The sequence below is a fragment of the Protopterus annectens genome, chromosome 6.part1 (genome assembly GCF_019279795.1).
Source record: "Protopterus annectens isolate FY-2018-M chromosome 6.part1, PAN1.0, whole genome shotgun sequence".
Lineage (NCBI taxonomy): Eukaryota > Metazoa > Chordata > Ceratodontiformes > Protopteridae > Protopterus > Protopterus annectens.
In genome coordinates this window covers 210,772,571-210,797,330 of record NC_056738.1, presented here as the reverse complement: position 1 = coordinate 210,797,330, position 24,760 = coordinate 210,772,571, and the positions used below count along the sequence as shown (strand labels likewise).

General features: G+C 42.4%; 1 protein-coding gene across 1 annotated transcript in view; it reads right to left on the bottom strand.

Annotated features, from left to right (window-relative positions):
- The window catches only part of AHNAK (AHNAK nucleoprotein), a 300,677-nt gene that overhangs the window by 11,851 nt on the left and 264,066 nt on the right, over positions 1-24,760 (bottom strand). The window contains 7 exon segments of the mRNA XM_044075670.1: positions 1-7,450; positions 7,520-9,908; positions 9,911-10,408; positions 10,411-10,782; positions 10,785-11,999; positions 12,002-12,084; positions 12,086-23,181. Coding sequence (XP_043931605.1) covers positions 1-7,450; positions 7,520-9,908; positions 9,911-10,408; positions 10,411-10,782; positions 10,785-11,999; positions 12,002-12,084; positions 12,086-23,181 — 23,103 coding nt within the window.

Below are 24,760 nucleotides of genomic sequence, written 5' to 3'. Positions count from 1 at the left end.
TTTCATTTCACCTTCTACCTTTGGACCAGACACATCCATATCTCCTTTTAATTTAGGGCCCTTTCGGTGGAAATCAGGCAATGACATTTTGGGAACTGAAAATGTAAAGCCTTTCTTTTTTACTTTGGGACCCTTCAAGCTTCCTTCTGGGCCTTCAAGTTCAACGTCCATGTCAACATCAGGAGACTCGATATTAACACCAGGAATCTCAACTTCTGCCCCGACTTTTGGGCTCAAAATATCAATGTCAGCTTTTGCAGATTTAATATCAATCTCTGGTGCATCGACCTTAGGTCCATGTAAATCAAAGCCAGGAATTCTCAACTTGGGCATTTTTAGGTTAATGCCAGTCCCCTCCACATCAATATCAGGTGAGCTGATATCAACATCTGGACCCTTCAAGTGTGGAACCTTTATATCGCTTTCAATGTCCATGCTAGGTACATCACCTTTCAACTTTGGCCCTTTTAAGTGAATGTCTGGCATGGACACTTTAGGAGCTGATATAGACCAGTCTGGTTTTTTAAACTTTGGACCTTTCAGTTTTCCTTCTGGCCCTTCTATATCAACTTCTGGAGCATTAAGGTCAATGTCAGGGCCTGAGAGTTCAGCTTTAGGAAGTTTCATTTCACCTTCTATCTTTGGACCAGACACATCCATATCTCCTTTTAATTTAGGGCCCTTTAGGTGGAAATCAGGCAATGATACTTTGGGAACTGAAATATTAAAGCCTTTCTTTTTCACTTTGGGACCCTTCAAGCTTCCTTCTGGGCCTTCAAGTTCAACGTCCATGTCAACATCAGGAGACTCTATATTAAGACCAGGAATCTCAACCTCTGCCCCGACTTTTGGGCTCGAAATATCAATGTCAGCTTTTGGAGATTTAATATCAATCTCTGGTGCATCGACCTTGGGTCCATGTAAATCAAAGCCAGGAATTCTCAACTTGGGCATTTTGATGTTAATGCCAGACCCCTCCACATCAATATCAGGTGTGCTGACATCAACATCCGGACCCTTCAAATGTGGAACCTTTATATCGCCTTCAATGTCCATGCTAGGTACATCACCTTTCAACTTTGGCCCTTTTAAATGAATGTCTGGCATGGATATTTTGGGTGCTGATATAGACCAATCTGGCTTTTTAAACTTTGGACCTTTCAGTTTTCCTTCAGGCCCTTCAACATCAATGTCAGGTGCCTCCAAATCAATACTAGACCCGCTGACTTCAGCTTTTGGAAGATGCACATCGCCTTCTATCTTGGGCCCAGACAAGCTCATATCTCCTTTAAGTTTAGGACCCTTTAGGTTGACATCAGGCAGTGAGAATTTGGGAGCTGACATGTTGAAATCCGGCATTTTCATTTTAGGCATCTTCCACTTGCCCTCTGGACCTTCAATTTCAGCATTAACATCTGGACTCTGAACATCAGGCACCTTGATAACTCCTCCTACCTTTGGACCAGAAATATCAATGTCAGCCTTTGGACCTTTAATGTTCAAGTCAGGTGCCTCTAACTTAGGTCCATGCAAGCCAATTTCAGGCATCTTAAATTTTGGCATTTTCAATTTTCCACCTGACCTCTCCACATCCATATCTGGTGTCTCTAATTCAATGTCAGGTCCCTTTAAGTCTACTTTAGGACCTTTTACATCTCCTTCTACACTAGGTAAATCACCTTTCAACTTCGGCCCTTTAAAGTGAATGTCTGGCATGGACAGTTTGGGTGCTGATATAGACCAGTCTGGCTTTTTAAACTTTGGACCTTTCAGTTTTCCTTCTGGCCCTTCAACATCAATTTCAGGTCCCTCCAAATCAATATTAGGCCCGGTCACTTCAGCTTTTGGGAGATGTACATCACCTTCTATCTTGGAGCCAGACAAGCTCACATCTCCTTTGAGTTTAGGACCTTTTAGGTTGACATCAGGCAGTGAGATTTTGGGTGCTGAAAACTTCACATCAGGCATTTTCATTTTAGGTCCCTTCAAGCTGCCCTCTGGACATTCAATTTCAGCATTAATATCCGGAGTCTGTATATCAACACCAGGCACCTTGATATCTCCCTCAACCTTTGGACCAGAAATATCAATGTCAGCCTTTGGACCTTTAATGCCCAAGTCAGGTGCCCCTAACTTAGGTCCATGCATGCTAAAGTCAGGCATCTTAAATTTTGGCATTTTCATTTTTCCACCTGACCCCTCAATATCCATATCTGGTGTCTGCAAATCAACGCCTGGGCCCTTTAAGTCTATTTTAGGACCTTTTACATCTCCTTCCACTTCCAGGCTAGGGACATCACCTTTCAACTTTGGCCCTTTTAAGTGAATGTCTGGCATGGATACTTTAGGAGCTGATATAGACCAGTCTGGTTTTTTAAACTTTGGACCTTTCAGTTTTCCTTCTGGCCCTTCTATATCAACTTCTGGAGCCTTAAGGTCAATGTCAGGGCCAGAGACTTCTGCCTTAGGAAGTTTCATTTCACCTTCTACCTTTGGACCAGACACATCCATATCTCCTTTTAATTTAGGGCCCTTTCGGTGGAAATCAGGGAATGACATTTTGGGAACTGAAAATGTAAAGCCTTTCTTTTTTACTTTGGGACCCTTCAAGCTTCCTTCTGGGCCTTCAAGTTCAACGTCCATGTCAACATCAGGAGACTTGATATTAACACCAGGAATCTCAACTTCTGCCCCGACTTTTGGGCTCAAAATATCAATGTCAGCTTTTGCAGATTTAATATCAATCTCTGGTGCATCGACCTTAGGTCCATGTAAATCAAAGCCAGGAATTCTCAACTTGGGCATTTTTAGGTTAATGCCAGTCCCCTCCACATCAATATCAGGTGTGCTGACATCAACATCTGGACCCTTCAAGTGTGGAACCTTTATATCGCCTTCAATGTCCATGCTAGGTACATCACCTTTCAACTTTGGCCCTTTTAAGTGAATGTCTGGCATGGATATTTTGGGTGCTGATATAGACCAATCTGGCTTTTTAAATTTTGGACCTTTCAGTTTTCCTTTAGGCCCTTCAACATCAATGTCAGGTGCCTCCAAATCAATACTAGACCCGCTGACTTCAGCTTTTGGAAGATGCACATCGCCTTCTATCTTGGGCCCAGACAAGCTCATATCTCCTTTAAGTTTAGGACCCTTTAGGTTGACATCAGGCAGTGAGATTTTGGGAGATGACATGTTGAAATCTGGCATTTTCATTTTAGGCATCTTCCAGCTGCCCTCTGGACCTTCAATTTCAGCATTAACATCTGGAGTCTGAATATCAACATCAGGCACCTTGATACCTCCTCCTACTTTTGGACCAGAAATATCAATGTCAGCCTTTGGACCTTTAATGCCAAAGTCAGGTACCCCAAACTTAGGTCCATGCATGCTAAAGTCAGGCATCTTAAATTTTGGCATTTTCATTTTTCCACCTGACCCCTCAATATCCATATCTGGTGTCTGCAAATCAATGCCTGGGCCCTTTAAGTCTATTTTAGGACCTTTTACATCTCCTTCCACTTCCAGGCTGGGGACATCACCTTTCAACTTTGGCCCTTTTAAGTGAATGTCTGGCATGGACACTTTAGGAGCTGATATAGACCAGTCTGGTTTTTTAAACTTTGGACCTTTCAGTTTTCCTTCTGGCCCTTCTATATCAACTTCTGGAGCATTAAGGTCAATGTCAGGGCCTGAGACTTCAGCTTTAGGAAGTTTCATTTCACTTTCTATCTTTGGACCAGACACATCCATATCTCCTTTTAATTTAGGGCCCTTTAGGTGGAAATCAGGCAATGATACTTTGGGAACTGAAATATTAAAGCCTTTCTTTTTCACTTTGGGACCCTTCAAGCTTCCTTCTGGGCCTTCAAGTTCAACGTCCATGTCAACATCAGGAGACTCTATATTAAGACCAGGAATCTCAACCTCTGCCCCGACTTTTGGGCTTGAAATATCAATGTCAGCTTTTGGAGATTTAATATCAATCTCTGGTGCATCGACCTTGGGTCCATGTAAATCAAAGCCAGGAATTCTCAACTTGGGCATTTTTAGGTTAATGCCAGACCCCTCCACATCAATATCAGGTGTGCTGACATCAACATCCGGACCCTTCAAATGTGGAACCTTTATATCGCCTTCAATCTCCATGCTAGGTACATCACCTTTCAACTTTGGCCCTTTTAAATGAATGTCTGGCATGGATATTTTGGGTGCTGATATAGACCAATCTGGCTTTTTAAACTTTGGACCTTTCAGTTTTCCTTCAGGCCCTTCAACATCAATGTCAGGTGCCTCCAAATCAATACTAGACCCGCTGACTTCAGCTTTTGGAAGATGCACATCGCCTTCTATCTTGGGCCCAGACAAGCTCATATCTCCTTTAAGTTTAGGACCCTTTAGGTTGACATCAGGCAGTGAGAATTTGGGAGCTGACATGTTGAAATCCGGCATTTTCATTTTAGGCATCTTCCAGCTGCCCTCTGGACCTTCAATTTCAGCATTAACATCTGGACTCTGAACATCAGGCACCTTGATACCTCCTCCTACTTTTGGACCAGAAATATCAATGTCAGCCTTTGGACCTTTAATGTTCAAGTCAGGTGCCTCTAACTTAGGTCCATGCAAGCCAATTTCAGGCATCTTAAATTTTGGCATTTTCAACTTTCCACCTGACCTCTCCACATCCATATCTGGTGTCTCTAATTCAATGTAAGGTCCCTTTAAGTCTACTTTAGGACCTTTTACATCTCCTTCTACACTAGGTAAATCACCTTTCAACTTTGGCCCTTTAAAGTGAATGTCTGGCATGGACAGTTTGGGTGCTGATATAGACCAGTCTGGCTTTTTAAACTTTAGACCTTTCAGTTTTCCTTCTGGCCCTTCAACATCAATTTCAGGTCCCTCCAAATCAATATTAGGCCCGGTCACTTCAGCTTTTGGGAGATGTACATCACCTTCTATCTTGGAGCCAGACAAGCTCACATCTCCTTTGAGTTTAGGACCCTTTAGGTTGACATCAGGCAGTGAGATTTTGGGTGCTGAAAACTTCACATCAGGCATTTTCATTTTAGGTCCCTTCAAGCTGCCCTCTGGACATTCAATTTCAGCATTAATATCCGGAGTCTGTATATCAACACCAGGCACCTTGATATCTCCCTCGACTTTTGGACCAGAAATATCAATGTCAGCCTTTGGACCTTTAATGTCCAAGTCAGGTGCCCCTAACTTAGGTCCATGCATGCTAAAGTCAGGCATCTTAAATTTTGGCATTTTCATTTTTCCACCTGACCCCTCAATATCCATATCTGGTGTCTGCAAATCAATGCCTGGGCCCTTTAAGTCTATTTTAGGACCTTTTACATCTCCTTCCACTTCCAGGCTAGGGACATCACCTTTCAACTTTGGCCCTTTTAAATGAATGTCTGGCATGGATATTTTGGGTGCTGATATAGACCAATCTGGCTTTTTAAACTTTGGACCTTTCAGTTTTCCTTCTGGCCCTTCTATATCAACTTCTGGAGCCTTAAAGTCAATGTCAGGGCCAGAGACTTTTGCCTTAGGAAGTTTCATTTCACCTTCTACCTTTGGACCAGACACATCCATATCTCCTTTTAATTTAGGGCCCTTTCGGTGGAAATCAGGCAATGACATTTTGGGAACTGAAAATGTAAAGCCTTTCTTTTTTACTTTGGGACCCTTCAAGCTTCCTTCTGGGCCTTCAAGTTCAACGTCCATGTCAACATCAGGAGACTCGATATTAACACCAGGAATCTCAACTTCTGCCCCGACTTTTGGGCTCAAAATATCAATGTCAGCTTTTGCAGATTTAATATCAATCTCTGGTGCATCGACCTTAGGTCCATGTAAATCAAAGCCAGGAATTCTCAACTTGGGCATTTTTAGGTTAATGCCAGTCCCCTCCACATCAATATCAGGTGTGCTGATATCAACATCTGGACCCTTCAAGTGTGGAACCTTTATATCACCTTCAATGTCCATGCTAGGTACATCACCTTTCAACTTTGGCCCTTTTAAGTGAATGTCTGGCATGGACACTTTAGGAGCTGATATAGACCAGTCTGGTTTTTTAAACTTTGGACCTTTCAGTTTTCCTTCTGGCCCTTCTATATCAACTTCTGGAGCATTAAGGTCAATGTCAGGGCCTGAGAGTTCAGCTTTAGGAAGTTTCATTTCACCTTCTATCTTTGGACCAGACACATCCATATCTCCTTTTAATTTAGGGCCCTTTAGGTGGAAATCAGGCAATGATACTTTGGGAACTGAAATATTAAAGCCTTTCTTTTTCACTCTGGGACCCTTCAAGCTTCCTTCTGGGCCTTCAAGTTCAACGTCCATGTCAACATCAGGAGACTCTATATTAAGACCAGGAATCTCAACCTCTGCCCCGACTTTTGGGCTGGAAATATCAATGTCAGCTTTTGGAGATTTAATATCAATCTCTGGTGCATCGACCTTGGGTCCATGTAAATCAAAGCCAGGAATTCTCAACTTGGGCATTTTTAGGTTAATGCCAGACCCCTCCACATCAATATCAGGTGTGCTGACATCAACATCCGGACCCTTCAAATGTGGAACCTTTATATCGCCTTCAATGTCCATGCTAGGTACATCACCTTTCAACTTTGGCCCTTTTAAATGAATGTCTGGCATGGATATTTTGGGTGCTGATATAGACCAATCTGGCTTTTTAAACTTTGGACCTTTCAGTTTTCCTTCAGGCCCTTCAACATCAATGTCAGGTGCCTCCAAATCAATACTAGACCCGCTGACTTCAGCTTTTGGAAGATGCACATCGCCTTCTATCTTGGGCCCAGACAAGCTCATATCTCCTTTAAGTTTAGGACCCTTTAGGTTGACATCAGGCAGTGAGAATTTGGGAGCTGACATGTTGAAATCCGGCATTTTCATTTTAGGCATCTTCCACTTGCCCTCTGGACCTTCAATTTCAGCATTAACATCTGGACTCTGAACATCAGGCACCTTGATACCTCCTCCTACTTTTGGACCAGAAATATCAATGTCAGCCTTTGGACCTTTAATGTTCAAGTCAGGTGCCTCTAACTTAGGTCCATGCAAGCCAATTTCAGGCATCTTAAATTTTGGCATTTTCAATTTTCCACCTGACCTCTCCACATCCATATCTGGTGTCTCTAATTCAATGTCAGGTCCCTTTAAGTCTACTTTAGGACCTTTTACATCTCCTTCTACACTGGGTAAATCACCTTTCAACTTCGGCCCTTTAAAGTGAATGTCTGGCATGGACAGTTTGGGTGCTGATATAGACCAGTCTGGCTTTTTAAACTTTGGACCTTTCAGTTTTCCTTCTGGCCCTTCAACATCAATTTCAGGTCCCTCCAAATCAATATTAGGCCCGGTCACTTCAGCTTTTGGGAGATGTACATCACCTTCTATCTTGGAGCCAGACAAGCTCACATCTCCTTTGAGTTTAGGACCTTTTAGGTTGACATCAGGCAGTGAGATTTTGGGTGCTGAAAACTTCACATCAGGCATTTTCATTTTAGGTCCCTTCAAGCTGCCCTCTGGACATTCAATTTCAGCATTAATATCCGGAGTCTGTATATCAACACCAGGCACCTTGATATCTCCCTCAACTTTTGGACCAGAAATATCAATGTCAGCCTTTGGACCTTTAATGCCCAAGTCAGGTGCCCCTAACTTAGGTCCATGCATGCTAAAGTCAGGCATCTTAAATTTTGGCATTTTCATTTTTCCACCTGACCCCTCAATATCCATATCTGGTGTCTGCAAATCAACGCCTGGGCCCTTTAAGTCTATTTTAGGACCTTTTACATCTCCTTCCACTTCCAGGCTAGGGGCATCACCTTTCAACTTTGGCCCTTTTAAGTGAATGTCTGGCATGGACACTTTAGGAGCTGATATAGACCAGTCTGGTTTTTTAAACTTTGGACCTTTCAGTTTTCCTTCTGGCCCTTCTATATCAACTTCTGGAGCCTTAAGGTCAATGTCAGGGCCAGAGACTTCTGCCTTAGGAAGTTTCATTTCACCTTCTACCTTTGGACCAGACACATCCATATCTCCTTTTAATTTAGGGCCCTTTCGGTGGAAATCAGGCAATGACATTTTGGGAACTGAAAATGTAAAGCCTTTCTTTTTTACTTTGGGACCCTTCAAGCTTCCTTCTGGGCCTTCAAGTTCAACGTCCATGTCAACATCAGGAGACTTGATATTAACACCAGGAATCTCAACTTCTGCCCCGACTTTTGGGCACAAAATATCAATGTCAGCTTTTGCAGATTTAATATCAATCTCTGCTGCATCGACCTTAGGTCCATGCAAATCAAAGCCAGGAATTCTCAACTTGGGCATTTTTAGGTTAATGCCAGTCCCCTCCACATCAATATCAGGTGTGCTGACATCAACATCTGGACCCTTCAAGTGTGGAACCTTTATATCGCCTTCAATGTCCATGCTAGGTACATCACCTTTCAACTTTGTCCCTTTTAAGTGAATGTCTGGCATGGATATTTTGGGTGCTGATATAGACCAATCTGGCTTTTTAAATTTTGGACCTTTCAGTTTTCCTTTAGGCCCTTCAACATCAATGTCAGGTGCCTCCAAATCAATACTAGACCCGCTGACTTCAGCTTTTGGAAGATGCACATCGCCTTCTATCTTGGGCCCAGACAAGCTCATATCTCCTTTAAGTTTAGGACCCTTTAGGTTGACATCAGGCAGTGAGATTTTGGGAGATGACATGTTGAAATCTGGCATTTTCATTTTAGGCATCTTCCAGCTGCCCTCTGGACCTTCAATTTCAGCATTAACATCTGGAGTCTGAATATCAACATCAGGCAGCTTGATACCTCCTCCTACTTTTGGACCAGAAATATCAATGTCAGCCTTTGGACCTTTAATGCCCAAGTCAGGTGCCCCTAACTTAGGTCCATGCATGCTAAAGTCAGGCATCTTAAATTTTGGCATTTTCATTTTTCCACCTGACCCCTCAATATCCATATCTGTTGTCTGCAAATCAATGCCTGGGCCCTTTAAGTCTATTTTAGGACCTTTTACATCTCCTTCCACTTCCAGGCTGGGGACATCACCTTTCAACTTTGGCCCTTTTAAGTGAATGTCTGGCATGGACACTTTAGGAGCGGATATAGACCAGTCTGGTTTTTTAAACTTTGGACCTTTCAGTTTTCCTTCTGGCCCTTCTATATCAACTTCTGGAGCATTAAGGTCAATGTCAGGGCCTGAGACTTCAGCTTTAGGAAGTTTCATTTCACCTTCTATCTTTGGACCAGACACATCCATATCTCCTTTTAATTTAGGGCCCTTTAGGTGGAAATCAGGCAATGATACTTTGGGAACTGAAATATTAAAGCCTTTCTTTTTCACTTTGGGACCCTTCAAGCTTCCTTCTGGGCCTTCAAGTTCAACGTCCATGTCAACATCAGGAGACTCTATATTAAGACCAGGAATCTCAACCTCTGCCCCGACTTTTGGGCTCGAAATATCAATATCAGCTTTTGGAGATTTAATATCAATCTCTGGTGCATCGACCTTGGGTCCATGTAAATCAAAGCCAGGAATTCTCAACTTGGGCATTTTTAGGTTAATGCCAGACCCCTCCACATCAATATCAGGTGTGCTGACATCAACATCCGGACCCTTCAAATGTGGAACCTTTATATCGCCTTCAATGTCCATGCTAGGTACATCACCTTTCAACTTTGGCCCTTTTAAATGAATGTCTGGCATGGATATTTTGGGTGCTGATATAGACCAATCTGGCTTTTTAAACTTTGGACCTTTCAGTTTTCCTTCAGGCCCTTCAACATCAATGTCAGGTGCCTCCAAATCAATACTAGACCCGCTGACTTCAGCTTTTGGAAGATGCACACGCCTTCTATCTTGGGCCCAGACAAGCTCATATCTCCTTTAAGTTTAGGACCCTTTAGGTTGACATCAGGCAGTGAGAATTTGGGAGCTGACATGTTGAAATCCGGCATTTTCATTTTAGGCATCTTCCACTTGCCCTCTGGACCTTCAATTTCAGCATTAACATCTGGACTCTGAACATCAGGCACCTTGATACCTCCTCCTACTTTTGGACCAGAAATATCAATGTCAGCCTTTGGACCTTTAATGTTCAAGTCAGGTGCCTCTAACTTAGGTCCATGCAAGCCAATTTCAGGCATCTTAAATTTTGGCATTTTCAATTTTCCACCTGACCTCTCCACATCCATATCTGGTGTCTCTAATTCAATGTCAGGTCCCTTTAAGTCTACTTTAGGACCTTTTACATCTCCTTCTACACTAGGTAAATCACCTTTCAACTTTGGCCCTTTAAAGTGAATGTCTGGCATGGACAGTTTGGGTGCTGATATAGACCAGTCTGGCTTTTAAACTTTGGACCTTTCAGTTTTCCTTCTGGCCCTTCAACATCAATTTCAGGTCCCTCCAAATCAATATTAGGCCCGGTCACTTCAGCTTTTGGGAGATGTACATCACCTTCTATCTTGGAGCCAGACAAGCTCACATCTCCTTTGAGTTTAGGACCCTTTAGGTTGACATCAGGCAGTGAGATTTTGGGTGCTGAAAACTTCACATCAGGCATTTTCATTTTAGGTCCCTTCAAGCTGCCCTCTGGACATTCAATTTCAGCATTAATATCCGGAGTCTGTATATCAACACCAGGCACCTTGATATCTCCCTCGACTTTTGGACCAGAAATATCAATGTCAGCCTTTGGACCTTTAATGTCCAAGTCAGGTGCCCTAACTTAGGTCCATGCATGCTAAAGTCAGGCATCTTAAATTTTGGCATTTTCATTTTTCCACCTGACCCCTCAATATCCATATCTGGTGTCTGCAAATCAACGCCTGGGCCCTTTAAGTCTATTTTAGGACCTTTTACATCTCCTTCCACTTCCAGGCTAGGGACATCACCTTTCAACTTTGGCCCTTTTAAATGAATGTCTGGCATGGATATTTTGGGTGCTGATATAGACCAATCTGGCTTTTTAAACTTTGGACCTTTCAGTTTTCCTTCTGGCCCTTCTATATCAACTTCTGGAGCCTTAAAGTCAATGTCAGGGCCAGAGACTTTTGCCTTAGGAAGTTTCATTTCACCTTCTACCTTTGGACCAGACACATCCATATCTCCTTTTAATTTAGGGCCCTTTCGGTGGAAATCAGGCAATGACATTTTGGGAACTGAAAATGTAAAGCCTTTCTTTTTTACTTTGGGACCCTTCAAGCTTCCTTCTGGGCCTTCAAGTTCAACGTCCATGTCAACATCAGGAGACTCGATATTAACACCAGGAATCTCAACTTCTGCCCCGACTTTTGGGCTCAAAATATCAATGTCAGCTTTTGCAGATTTAATATCAATCTCTGGTGCATCGACCTTAGGTCCATGTAAATCAAAGCCAGGAATTCTCAACTTGGGCATTTTTAGGTTAATGCCAGTCCCCTCCACATCAATATCAGGTGTGCTGATATCAACATCTGAAGCCTTCAAGTGTGGAACCTTTATATCGCCTTCAATGTCCATGCTAGGTACATCACCTTTCAACTTTGGCCCTTTTAAGTGAATGTCTGGCATGGACACTTTAGGAGCTGATATAGACCAGTCTGGTTTTTTAAACTTTGGACCTTTCAGTTTTCCTTCTGGCCCTTCTATATCAACTTCTGGAGCATTAAGGTCAATGTCAGGGCCTGAGACTTCAGCTTTAGGAAGTTTCATTTCACCTTCTATCTTTGGACCAGACACATCCATATCTCCTTTTAATTTAGGGCCCTTTAGGTGGAAATCAGGCAATGATACTTTGGGAACTGAAATATTAAAGCCTTTCTTTTTCACTTTGGGACCCTTCAAGCTTCCTTCTGGGCCTTCAAGTTCAACGTCCATGTCAACATCAGGAGACTCGATATTAACACCAGGAATCTCAACCTCTGCCCCGACTTTTGGGCTCGAAATATCAATGTCAGCTTTGGAGATTTAATATCAATCTCTGGTGCATCGACCTTGGGTCCATGTAAATCAAAGCCAGGAATTCTCAACTTGGGCATTTTAGGTTAATGCCAGACCCTCCACATCAATATCAGGTGTGCTGACATCAACATCCGGACCCTTCAAATGTGGAACCTTTATATCGCCTTCAATGTCCATGCTAGGTACATCACCTTTCAACTTTGGCCCTTTTAAATGAATGTCTGGCATGGATATTTTGGGTGCTGATATAGACCAATCTGGCTTTTTAAACTTTGGACCTTTCAGTTTTCCTTCAGGCCCTTCAACATCAATGTCAGGTGCCTCCAAATCAATACTAGACCCGCTGACTTCAGCTTTTGGAAGATGCACATCGCCTTCTATCTTGGGCCCAGACAAGCTCATATCTCCTTTAAGTTTAGGACCCTTTAGGTTGACATCAGGCAGTGAGAATTTGGGAGCTGACATGTTGAAATCCGGCATTTTCATTTTAGGCATCTTCCACTTGCCCTCTGGACCTTCAATTTCAGCATTAACATCTGGACTCTGAACATCAGGCACCTTGATACCTCCTCCTACTTTTGGACCAGAAATATCAATGTCAGCCTTTGGACCTTTAATGTTCAAGTCAGGTGCCTCTAACTTAGGTCCATGCAAGCCAATTTCAGGCATCTTAAATTTTGGCATTTTCAATTTTCCACCTGACCTCTCCACATCCATATCTGGTGTCTCTAATTCAATGTCAGGTCCCTTTAAGTCTACTTTAGGACCTTTTACATCTCCTTCTACACTAGGTAAATCACCTTTCAACTTCGGCCCTTTAAAGTGAATGTCTGGCATGGACAGTTTGGGTGCTGATATAGACCAGTCTGGCTTTTTAAACTTTGGACCTTTCAGTTTTCCTTCTGGCCCTTCAACATCAATTTCAGGTCCCTCCAAATCAATATTAGGCCCGGTCACTTCAGCTTTTGGGAGATGTACATCACCTTCTATCTTGGAGCCAGACAAGCTCACATCTCCTTTGAGTTTAGGACCCTTTAGGTTGACATCAGGCAGTGAGATTTTGGGTGCTGAAAACTTCACATCAGGCATTTTCATTTTAGGTCCCTTCAAGCTGCCCTCTGGACATTCAATTTCAGCATTAATATCCGGAGTCTGTATATCAACACCAGGCACCTTGATATCTCCCTCAACTTTTGGACCAGAAATATCAATGTCAGCCTTTGGACCTTTAATGCCCAAGTCAGGTGCCCCTAACTTAGGTCCATGCATGCTAAAGTCAGGCATCTTAAATTTTGGCATTTTCATTTTTCCACCTGACCCCTCAATATCCATATCTGGTGTCTGCAAATCAACGCCTGGACCCTTTAAGTCTATTTTAGGACCTTTTACATCTCCTTCCACTTCCAGGCTAGGGACATCACCTTTCAACTTTGGCCCTTTTAAGTGAATGTCTGGCATGGATACTTTAGGAGCTGATATAGACCAGTCTGGTTTTTTAAACTTTGGACCTTTCAGTTTTCCTTCTGGCCCTTCTATATCAACTTCTGGAGCCTTAAGGTCAATGTCAGGGCCAGAGACTTCTGCCTTAGGAAGTTTCATTTCACCTTCTACCTTTGGACCAGACACATCCATATCTCCTTTTAATTTAGGGCCCTTTCGGTGGAAATCAGGGAATGACATTTTGGGAACTGAAAATGTAAAGCCTTTCTTTTTTACTTTGGGACCCTTCAAGCTTCCTTCTGGGCCTTCAAGTTCAACGTCCATGTCAACATCAGGAGACTTGATATTAACACCAGGAATCTCAACTTCTGCCCCGACTTTTGGGCTCAAAATATCAATGTCAGCTTTTGCAGATTTAATATCAATCTCTGGTGCATCGACCTTAGGTCCATGTAAATCAAAGCCAGGAATTCTCAACTTGGGCATTTTTAGGTTAATGCCAGTCCCCTCCACATCAATATCAGGTGTGCTGACATCAACATCTGGACCCTTCAAGTGTGGAACCTTTATATCGCCTTCAATGTCCATGCTAGGCACATCACCTTTCAACTTTGGCCCTTTTAAGTGAATGTCTGGCATGGATATTTTGGGTGCTGATATAGACCAATCTGTCTTTTTAAATTTTGGACCTTTCAGTTTTCCTTCAGGCCCTTCAACATCAATGTCAGGTGCCTCCAAATCAATACTAGACCCGCTGACTTCAGCTTTTGGAAGATGCACATCGCCTTCTATCTTGGGACCAGACAAGCTCATATCTCCTTTAAGTTTAGGACCCTTTAGGTTGACATCAGGCAGTGAGATTTTGGGAGATGACATGTTGAAATCTGGCATTTTCATTTTAGGCATCTTCCAGCTGCCCTCTGGACCTTCAATTTCAGCATTAACATCTGGAGTCTGAATATCAACATCAGGCACCTTGATACCTCCTCCTACTTTTGGACCAGAAATATCAATGTCAGCCTTTGGACCTTTAATGCCCAAGTCAGGTGCCCCTAACTTAGGTCCATGCATGCTAAAGTCAGGCATCTTAAATTTTGGCATTTTCATTTTTCCACCTGACCCTTCAGTATCCATATCTGGTGTCTGCAAATCAATGCCTGGGCCCTTTAAGTCTATTTTAGGACCTTTTACATCTCCTTCCACTTCCAGGCTGGGGACATCACCTTTCAACTTTGGCCCTTTGAAGTGAATGTCTGGCATGGACACTTTAGGAGCTGATATGGACCAGTCTGGTTTTTTAAACTTTGGACCTTTCAGTTTTCCTTCTGGCCCTTCTATATCAACTTCTGGAGCATTAAGGTCAATGTCAGGGCCTGAGACTTCAGCTTTAGGAAGTTTCATTTCACCTTCTATCTTTGGACCAGACACATCCATATCTCCTTTTAATTTAGGGCCCTTTAGGTGGAAATCAGGCAATGATACTTTGGGAACTGAAATATTAAAGCCTTTCTTTTTCACTTTGGGACCCTTCAAGCTTCCTTCTGGGCCTTCAAGTTCAACGTCCATGTCAACATCAGGAGACTCTATATTAAGACCAGGAATCTCAACCTCTGCCCCGACTTTTGGGCTCGAAATATCAATGTCAGCTTTTGGAGATTTAATATCAATCTCTGGTGCATCGACCTTGGGTCCATGTAAATCAAAGCCAGGAATTCTCAACTTGGGCATTTTTAGGTTAATGCCAGACCCCTCCACATCAATATCAGGTGTGCTGACATCAACATCCGGACCCTTCAAATGTGGAACCTTTATATCGCCTTCAATGTCCATGCTAGGTACATCACCTTTCAACTTTGGCCCTTTTAAATGAATGTCTGGCATGGATATTTTGGGTGCTGATATAGACCAATCTGGCTTTTTAAACTTTGGACCTTTCAGTTTTCCTTCAGGCCCTTCAACATCAATGTCAGGTGCCTCCAAATCAATACTAGACCCGCTGACTTCAGCTTTTGGAAGATGCACATCGCCTTCTATCTTGGGCCCAGACAAGCTCATATCTCCTTTAAGTTTAGGACCCTTTAGGTTGACATCAGGCAGTGAGAATTTGGGAGCTGACATGTTGAAATCTGGCATTTTCATTTTAGGCATCTTCCAGCTGCCCTCTGGACCTTCAATTTCAGCATTAACATCTGGACTCTGAACATCAGGCACCTTGATACCTCCTCCTACTTTTGGACCAGAAATATCAATGTCAGCCTTTGGACCTTTAATGTTCAAGTCAGGTGCCTCTAACTTAGGTCCATGCAAGCCAATTTCAGGCATCTTAAATTTTGGCATTTTCAATTTTCCACCTGACCTCTCCACATCCATATCTGGTGTCTCTAATTCAATGTCAGGTCCCTTTAAGTCTACTTTAGGACCTTTTATATCTCCTTCTACACTAGGTAAATCACCTTTCAACTTTGGCCCTTTAAAGTGAATGTCTGGCATGGACAGTTTGGGTGCTGATATAGACCAGTCTGGCTTTTTAAACTTTAGACCTTTCAGTTTTCCTTCTGGCCCTTCAACATCAATTTCAGGTCCCTCCAAATCAATATTAGGCCCGGTCACTTCAGCTTTTGGGAGATGTACATCACCTTCTATCTTGGAGCCAGACAAGCTCACATCTCCTTTGAGTTTAGGACCCTTTAGGTTGACATCAGGCAGTGAGATTTTGGGTGCTGAAAACTTCACATCAGGCATTTTCATTTTAGGTCCCTTCAAGCTGCCCTCTGGACATTCAATTTCAGCATTAATATCCGGAGTCTGTATATCAAAACCAGGCACCTTGATATCTCCCTCGACTTTTGGACCAGAAATATCAATGTCAGCCTTTGGACCTTTAATGCCCAAGTCAGGTGCCCCTAACTTAGGTCCATGCATGCTAAAGTCAGGCATCTTAAATTTTGGCATTTTCATTTTTCCACCTGACCCCTCAATATCCATATCTGGTGTCTGCAAATCAACGCCTGGGCCTTTTAAGTCTATTTTAGGACCTTTTACATCTCCTTCCACTTCCAGGCTAGGGACATCACCTTTCAACTTTGGCCCTTTTAAGTGAATGTCTGGCATGGATACTTTAGGAGCCGATATAGACCAGTCGGATTTTTTAAACTTTGGACCTTTCAGTTTTCCTTCTGGCCCTTCTATATCAACTTCTGGAGCCTTAAAGTCAATGTCAGGGCCAGAGACTTTTGCCTTAGGAAGTTTCATTTCACCTTCTACCTTTGGACCAGACACATCCATATCTCCTTTTAATTTAGGGCCCTTTCGGTGGAAATCAGGCAATGACATTTTGGGAACTGAAAATGTAAAGCCTTTCTTTTTTACTTTGGGACCCTTCAAGCTTCCTTCTGGGCCTTCAAGTTCAACGTCCATGTCAACATCAGGAGACTCGATATTAACACCAGGAATCTCAACTTCTGCCCCGACTTTTGGGCTCAAAATATCAATGTCAGCTTTTGCAGATTTAATATCAATCTCTGGTGCATCGACCTTAGGTCCATGTAAATCAAAGCCAGGAATTCTCAACTTGGGCATTTTTAGGTTAATGCCAGTCCCCTCCACATCAATATCAGGTGTGCTGATATCAACATCTGGACCCTTCAAGTGTGGAACCTTTATATCGCCTTCAATGTCCATGCTAGGTACATCACCTTTCAACTTTGGCCCTTTTAAGTGAATGTCTGGCATGGACACTTTAGGAGCTGATATAGACCAGTCTGGTTTTTTAAACTTTGGACCTTTCAGTTTTCCTTCTGGCCCTTCTATATCAACTTCTGGAGCATTAAGGTCAATGTCAGGGCCTGAGAGTTCAGCTTTAGGAAGTTTCATTTCACCTTCTATCTTTGGACCAGACACATCCATATCTCCTTTTAATTTAGGGCCCTTTAGGTGGAAATCAGGCAATGATACTTTGGGAACTGAAATATTAAAGCCTTTCTTTTTCACTTTGGGACCCTTCAAGCTTCCTTCTGGGCCTTCAAGTTCAATGTCCATGTCAACATCAGGAGACTCTATATTAAGACCAGGAATCTCAACTTCTGCCCCGACTTTTGGGCTCGAAATATCAATGTCAGCTTTTGGAGATTTAATATCAATCTCTGGTGCATCGACCTTGGGTCCATGTAAATCAAAGCCAGGAATTCTCAACTTGGGCATTTTTAGGTTAATGCCAGACCCCTCCACATCAATATCAGGTGTGCTGACATCAACATCCGGACCCTTCAAATGTGGAACCTTTATATCGCCTTCAATGTCCATGCTAGGTACATCACCTTTCAACTTTGGCCCTTTTAAATGGATGTCTGGCATGGATATTTTGGGTGCTGATATAGACCAATCTGGCTTTTTAAACTTTGGACCTTTCAGTTTTCCTTCAGGCCCTTCAACGTCAATGTCAGGTGCCTCCAAATCAATACTAGACCCACTGACTTCAGCTTTTGGAAGATGCACATCGCCTTCTATCTTGGGCCCAGACAAGCTCATATCTCCTTTAAGTTTAGGACCCTTTAGGTTGACATCAGGCAGTGAGAATTTGGGAGCTGACATGTTGAAATCCGGCATTTTCATTTTAGGCATCTTCCAGCTGCCCTCTGGACCTTCAATTTCAGCATTAAAATCTGGACTCTGAACATCAGGCACCTTGATACCTCCTCCTACTTTTGGACCAGAAATATCAATGTCAGCCTTTGGACCTTTAATGTTCAAGTCAGGTGCCTCTAACTTAGGTCCATGCATGCTAAAGTCAGGCATCTTAAATTTTGGCATTTTCATTTTTCCACCTGACCCCTCAATATCCATATCTGGTGTCTGCAAATCAACGCCTGGGCCCTTTAAGTCTATTTTAGGACCTTTTACATCTCCTTCCACTTCCAGGCTAGGGACATCACCTTTCAACTTTGGCCCTTTTAAGTGAATGTCTGGCATGGATACTTTAGGAGCTGATATAGACCAGTCTGGTTTTTTAAACTTTGGACCTTTCAGTTTTCCTTCTGGCCCTTCTATATCAACTTCTGGAGCCTTAAGGTCAATGTCAGGGCCAGAGACTTCTGCCTTAGGAAGTTTCATTTCACCTTCTACCTTTGGACCAGACACATCCATATCTCCTTTTAATTTAGGGCCCTTTCGGTGGAAATCAGGCAATGACATTTTGGGAACTGAAAATGTAAAGCCTTTCTTTTTTACTCTGGGACCCTTCAAGCTTCCTTCTAGGCCTTCAAGTTCAACGTCCATGTCAACATCAGGAGACTCGATATTAACACCAGGAATCTCAACTTCTGCCCCGACTTTTGGGCTCGAAATATCAATGTCAGCTTTTGGAGATTTAATATCAATCTCTGGTTTATCGACCTTAGGTCCATGTAAATCAAAGCCAGGAATTCTCAACTTGGGCATTTTTAGGTTAATGCCAGTCCCCTCCACATCAATATCAGGTGTGCTGACATCAACATCTGGACCCTTCAAGTGTGGAACCTTTATATCGCCTTCAATGTCCATGCTAGGTACATCACCTTTCAACTTTGGCCCTTTTAAGTGAATGTCTGGCATGGATATTTTGGGTGCTGATATAGACCAATCTGGCTTTTTAAACTTTGGACCTTTCAGTTTTCCTTCAGGCCCTTCAACATCAATGTCAGGTGCCTCCAAATCAATACTAGACCCGCTGACTTCAGCTTTTGGAAGATGCACATCGCCTTCTATCTTGGGCCCAGACAAGCTGATATCTCCTTTAAGTTTAGGACCCTTTAGGTTGACATCAGGCAGTGAGATTTTGTGAGATGACATCTTGACATCTGGCATTTTCATTTTAGGCATCTTCCAGCTGCCCTCTGGACCTTCAATTTCAGCATTAACATCTGGACTCTGAATATCAACATCAGGCACCTTGATACCTCCTCCTACTTTTGGACCAGAAATATCAATGTCAGCCTTTGGACCTTTAATGCCTAAGTCAGGTGCCCCTAACTTAGGTCCATGCATGCTAAAGTCAGGCATCTTAAATTTTGGCATTTTCATTTTTCCACCTGACCCCTCAATATCCATATCTGGCGTCTGCAAATCAACGCCTGGGCCCTTTAAGTCTATTTTAGGACCTTTTACATCTCCTTCCACTTCCAGGCTAGGGACATCACCTTTCAACTTTGGCCCTTTTAAGTGAATGTCTGGCATGGATACTTTAGGGGCTGATATAGACCAGTCTGGTTTTTTAAACTTTGGACCTTTCAGTTTTCCTTCTGGCCCTTCTATATCAACTTCTGGAGCCTTAAGGTCAATGTCAGGGCCAGAGACTTCTGCCTTAGGAAGTTTCATTTCACCTTCTACCTTTGGACCAGACACATCCATATCTCCTTTTAATTTAGGGCCCTTTCGGTGGAAATCAGGCAATGACATTTTGGGAACTGAAAATGTAAAGCCTTTCTTTTTTACTTTGGGACCCTTCAAGCTTCCTTCTAGGCCTTCAAGTTCAACGTCCATGTCAACATCAGGAGACTCGATATTAACACCAGGAATCTCAACTTCTGCCCCGACTTTTGGGCTCGAAATATCAATGTCAGCTTTTGGAGATTTAATATCAATCTCTGGTGCATCGACCTTAGGTCCATGTAAATCAAAGCCAGGAATTCTCAACTTGGGCATTTTTAGGTTAATGCCAGTCCCCTCCACATCAATATCAGGTGTGCCGACATCAACATCTGGACCCTTCAAGTGTGGAACCTTTATATCGCCTTCAATGTCCATGCTAGGTACATTACCTTTCAACTTTGGCCCTTTTAAGTGAATGTCTGGCATGGATATTTTGGGTGCTGATATAGACCAATCTGGCTTTTTAAACTTTGGACCTTTCAGTTTTCCTTCAGGCCCTTCAACATCAATGTCAGGTGCCTCCAAATCAATACTAGACCCGCTGACTTCAGCTTTTGGAAGATGCACATCGCCTTCTATCTTGGGCCCAGACAAGCTCATATCTCCTTTAAGTTTAGGACCCTTTAGGTTGACATCAGGCAGTGGGACTTTGGGTGCTGAGAACTTCAAATCTGGCATTTTAGGTCCCTTCAAACTGCCCTCTGGACATTCAATTTCAGCATTAATATCTGGAGTCTTAATATCAACACCAGGTACTTTGATATCTCCATCAACTTTTGGACCAGAAACATCAATGTCCGCCTTTGGAACTTTAATGCCCAAGTCAGGTGCCCCTAACTTAGGTCCATGCATGCTAAAGTCAGGCATCTTAAATTTTGGCATTTTCATTTTTCCACCTGACCCCTCAATATTCATATGTGGTGTCTGCAAATCAATGCCTGGGCCCTTTAAGTCCATTTTAGGACCTTTTACATCTCCTTCCACTTCCAGGCTAGGGACATCACCTTTCAACTTTGGCCCTTTTAAGTGAATGTCTGGCATGGACAGTTTGGGTGATGATATAGACCCTTCTGGCTTTTTAATCTTTGGACCTTTTAGCTTTCCTTCTGGTCCTTCAATATCAATGTCAGTTGCCTCCAAATCAATACTAGGCCCAGTGACTTCAGCTTTTGGAAGATGTACATTGTCTTCTATCGTGGAGCCAGACAAGCTCATATCTCCTTTAAGTTTAGGACCCTTTAGGTTGACATCAGGCAGTGATATTTGTGGGGCTGAAATCGTGTATTCTGGCATTTTCATTTTAGGTCCCTTCAAGCTGCCCTCTGGACCTTTAATTTCAACATTAATACCTGGAGTCTGAATATCAAAATGAGGCGCCTTAATATCTCCTTCTACTTTTGGACCAGAAATATCTATGCCAGCATTTGTACCTTTTATGTCCAAGTCAGGTGCCTCTAACTTAGGTCCATGCAAGCCAAATTCAGGCATCTTAAATTTTGGCATTCTTATCTTTACACCTGTCCCCTCCACATCCATATCTGGCATTTTTACATTAACTTCTGGGCCATTCCCATCTGTTTTAAAATCATTAATATCATCTTCCAGTTGCATGCTGTATATGTTTCCTTTCAGATGTGGTTGTTGAATGTGATCTGGCTTGAGATTAGCCTTTACATCTTTTATTGTCTTGTCTTCTTTGTGGGTAATAGAAATTCCAGTTTCTGCTTGGGAGAGTTTTGCATCTTCACTAGGCTTTTCAGCTTTTGAGGAAGACTTTCCAAACTTTGGCATCCAAAACTTTGGTGCTTTCCATTCCCCTTTGCTGGCATCACTGTCTGTTTTAGACACTTCCATGCTATCTTCAATTACAAATTCAGTAATACTGCTGACATCAGGCTTTGCCTTAGAAATCTCAGTGTCAACTTTTGTTACCTCTGTACTGCTGCCCTCTCTTTCCTGTCTGGAAGTATCCATTTTAGGATGCTTAATTTCAGTAGTCACAATCTTTATCTCAGAAATACTGGCTACTGGAGCTTTGATGTCACCTTCCAGTTCAATGCCACGAATACTAACAGTATCTCTGACACTATTGTCATGTGTATGTAATGCAGGAACATCAGACTTGACGGCATTAATGCTTAAGTCCAAATTTGTTCCTGAAATGTTTGTGCCACAAGTTTTCATACTGTCTTTTAACTTTGGGCCAGAAACAGGAGGAATGAGATCCCTATCAGTTCTTCCAGGTATAGGAATACTATCACCATCCAACACTGATCGGCATATTTCAGTCTTAGAAACAGAGCTACTTTTGGACTCATCTTTAGGACTGATATCACTTTTTGCCAATGAAATAATACATGTACCCATGTCAACCTTCTGTTGCTTGTCTCTGCCTAATTTTGCCTCTGCTGTATCACTACTTGTGTCAAGTTTGACTTGAGGTCCATGTATCTGTTGTCCTGAAATATTAATAGTAGGCATTCTCACTGACGGAGAAACATAATCCTTGATAGAAGTATGAGTACATTCTTTTGGAAGTCCACTAAGTTGTTGTTCGAGTTCAATGTCAGCAGCAGTCTTTTCTGACTCATTGTCCAATCGCCCTTTTTCTTTTCTTTTGACATCAAAATCGATGTCTCTTTTTATTCCAAATCCAGTCATTTTTATTTTGTCTTCTTGAATGAAGATGTCTGTTCTTTTTATACCTCCACTAGAACCCTGCAAGTCATATTCTTTTATCCCTCCAACACCAGCAGCTGCCAGTCCTTCATGTTTAGCATTAGAATCACTGGTTGTCACAGAGCGTGTCTTAGCTGAAATGTTAAGCAAAGACTTCTGTGTCTTACCTGCTACCTTATCAGAGCCTGCTTCATAAAGTGCTGAACTGTCCAGTCCTGTGCTACTTAAACCAACACCTGGAGAACCAATTTCTACAGTAACTTTTGATGACTGGACACTTGGCCCTGAAGGACTACGACTGCTGTGCTTTCCAGCTAAGTCAATGTTTACATCTGATGTTTGCACTGTTGTCTGTAACAGATCAACTTGTGGCAGTCTAATTACAGTTCTCGCTTTCTGAGTTTCAACATCCATGTCTGACATTTCTGAGATGTCGTGCCTTGGTATCTTAATTTTAAACTCTGGACTGGTGATATCAATGTCTTTTGTTCCTTTTGGTGATGTGACATCCACAGTATATGCAGCGACTTTCCTGGTCACAGTGATGGTTCTTGTCTGAGTTTCAGAGTGTTCTAATTCCATTCCATCTTCTGACTTTAGACGTGGCTTAATTTTCTTTGTGTAAATACGCCTGTAATCTTCTTCATCACCACTCTGCAAGGAATATTTAAATTGTTAAAAAGAAAAAAAATCCTTTTAAAAATTAGACATCACATAAAAAAGTTCAGGAATAAAATCTCACTACTGTGCTACATCAAAATATTTTTTTACTTTCTAAAATAAACATGAAAACAAATAAATGACTTAAGCAACATGTAACAAAGTGATACTCAGGAGAGGATATGTTGCCTGCATAGGGTGTCTCACTGCATATTGTAAATTCCTGTTTGAAATGTTTATGATTTTGCCTTTGTGGTTACTACAGTATTTGCTATGCTCTTGGGACTTCTTTAGAAGGCAAGGTTTTGTAGGAACTTACATTAAGTAGATCACTCTTGCTGTAGCAAATCTTTAGTACTGGGACCTGTACTGTAGAAGACCTGATACCTAGCCAACTCTAGAAGACCTGATACCTAGCCAACCCCCCCCCCCCTCCAGACTAGGTGGACATCTTCCCCTTAGAGATGTCTGGACATTCCCTTAAACTTATATCTGCAATTATTGTTCCCAGAATGACTGCAGGTTATCTGGCATACTAAGCCACAGCCTAAGAACCTATCGAAGCAGGGATGTGTGTTCATCCTTTGTGATCAAGAAAAAAAGCCGATATAGACCTGACCAAGCCAAAGGTCTTGAAAACAAAGAAGGGGCCATTGCATCATTGTAGGGTACCCCATCAGAGTTCAGGCTGTCCAGGAATGGTAGAGGGGATTGTTGGGAGGGAAAGTACAGTTGTGTACACTTACCATAAATGTAGGTGTTTCAGTGTAATCACTGTTGCAGTCATTACATTTTGGGTAATCTGCTGGCAGGTTGCCCTCAGTCGGCCTGATGAACAAAGTCTTGGGTCCAGCATCGGTTGCTGTCCCTTCTTCCATGACGTCAGGTCGTCAGGGGTATAAAACATGCAGCCAACGCCATTACATCAGTTTTTCTTGCCCCAGATGTCAGGTGCCCCCCAAATGGGGAGCAAAATATATATATATGTATATACCTTAAAACACAAAACATATACCTCCAAACAAAAGCAAAATACACCAAAAAAGCTTTTAAGCATAGTAAAAGAAAGGAGAGGTATTGTAAAAGTAAAACAGGGGGCTGGAGGGTGGATAACCAGGACTGCAACAGTGAATACACTCGAGCATCTACATTTATGGTAAGTGTACACAACTGTACTATGTTCTTCGTGTTTCACTGTTGCAGTCATTACATTTGGGTAGAATCCCAAAGCTATGGTTGGGAGGATGGATTTATACAGCATTAAGAGCAGGTATAAGGCCCAGCAGTACAGCAGTGGGAAAGCCTGCTCTGGATTTAGAGAAAAGAGGTAAATGGTAATGTTTGGTGAATGTATGAACTGAGCTCCATGTAGCAGCTTCTAGAATGTCTCTTGTAGGAACCCCTCTGAGAAAGGCTGCAGAAGTAGATGCAGCCCTGGTGGAATGAGATCTGATCCCCTGGGGATAGGATTACCATGGTGCATATAGCAAAAAATACAGTTGTGTCCGCTTACCATAAATGTAGATGTTCAAGTGTATTTTCACTGTTGTAGTCATTACATTTGGGTAATCTG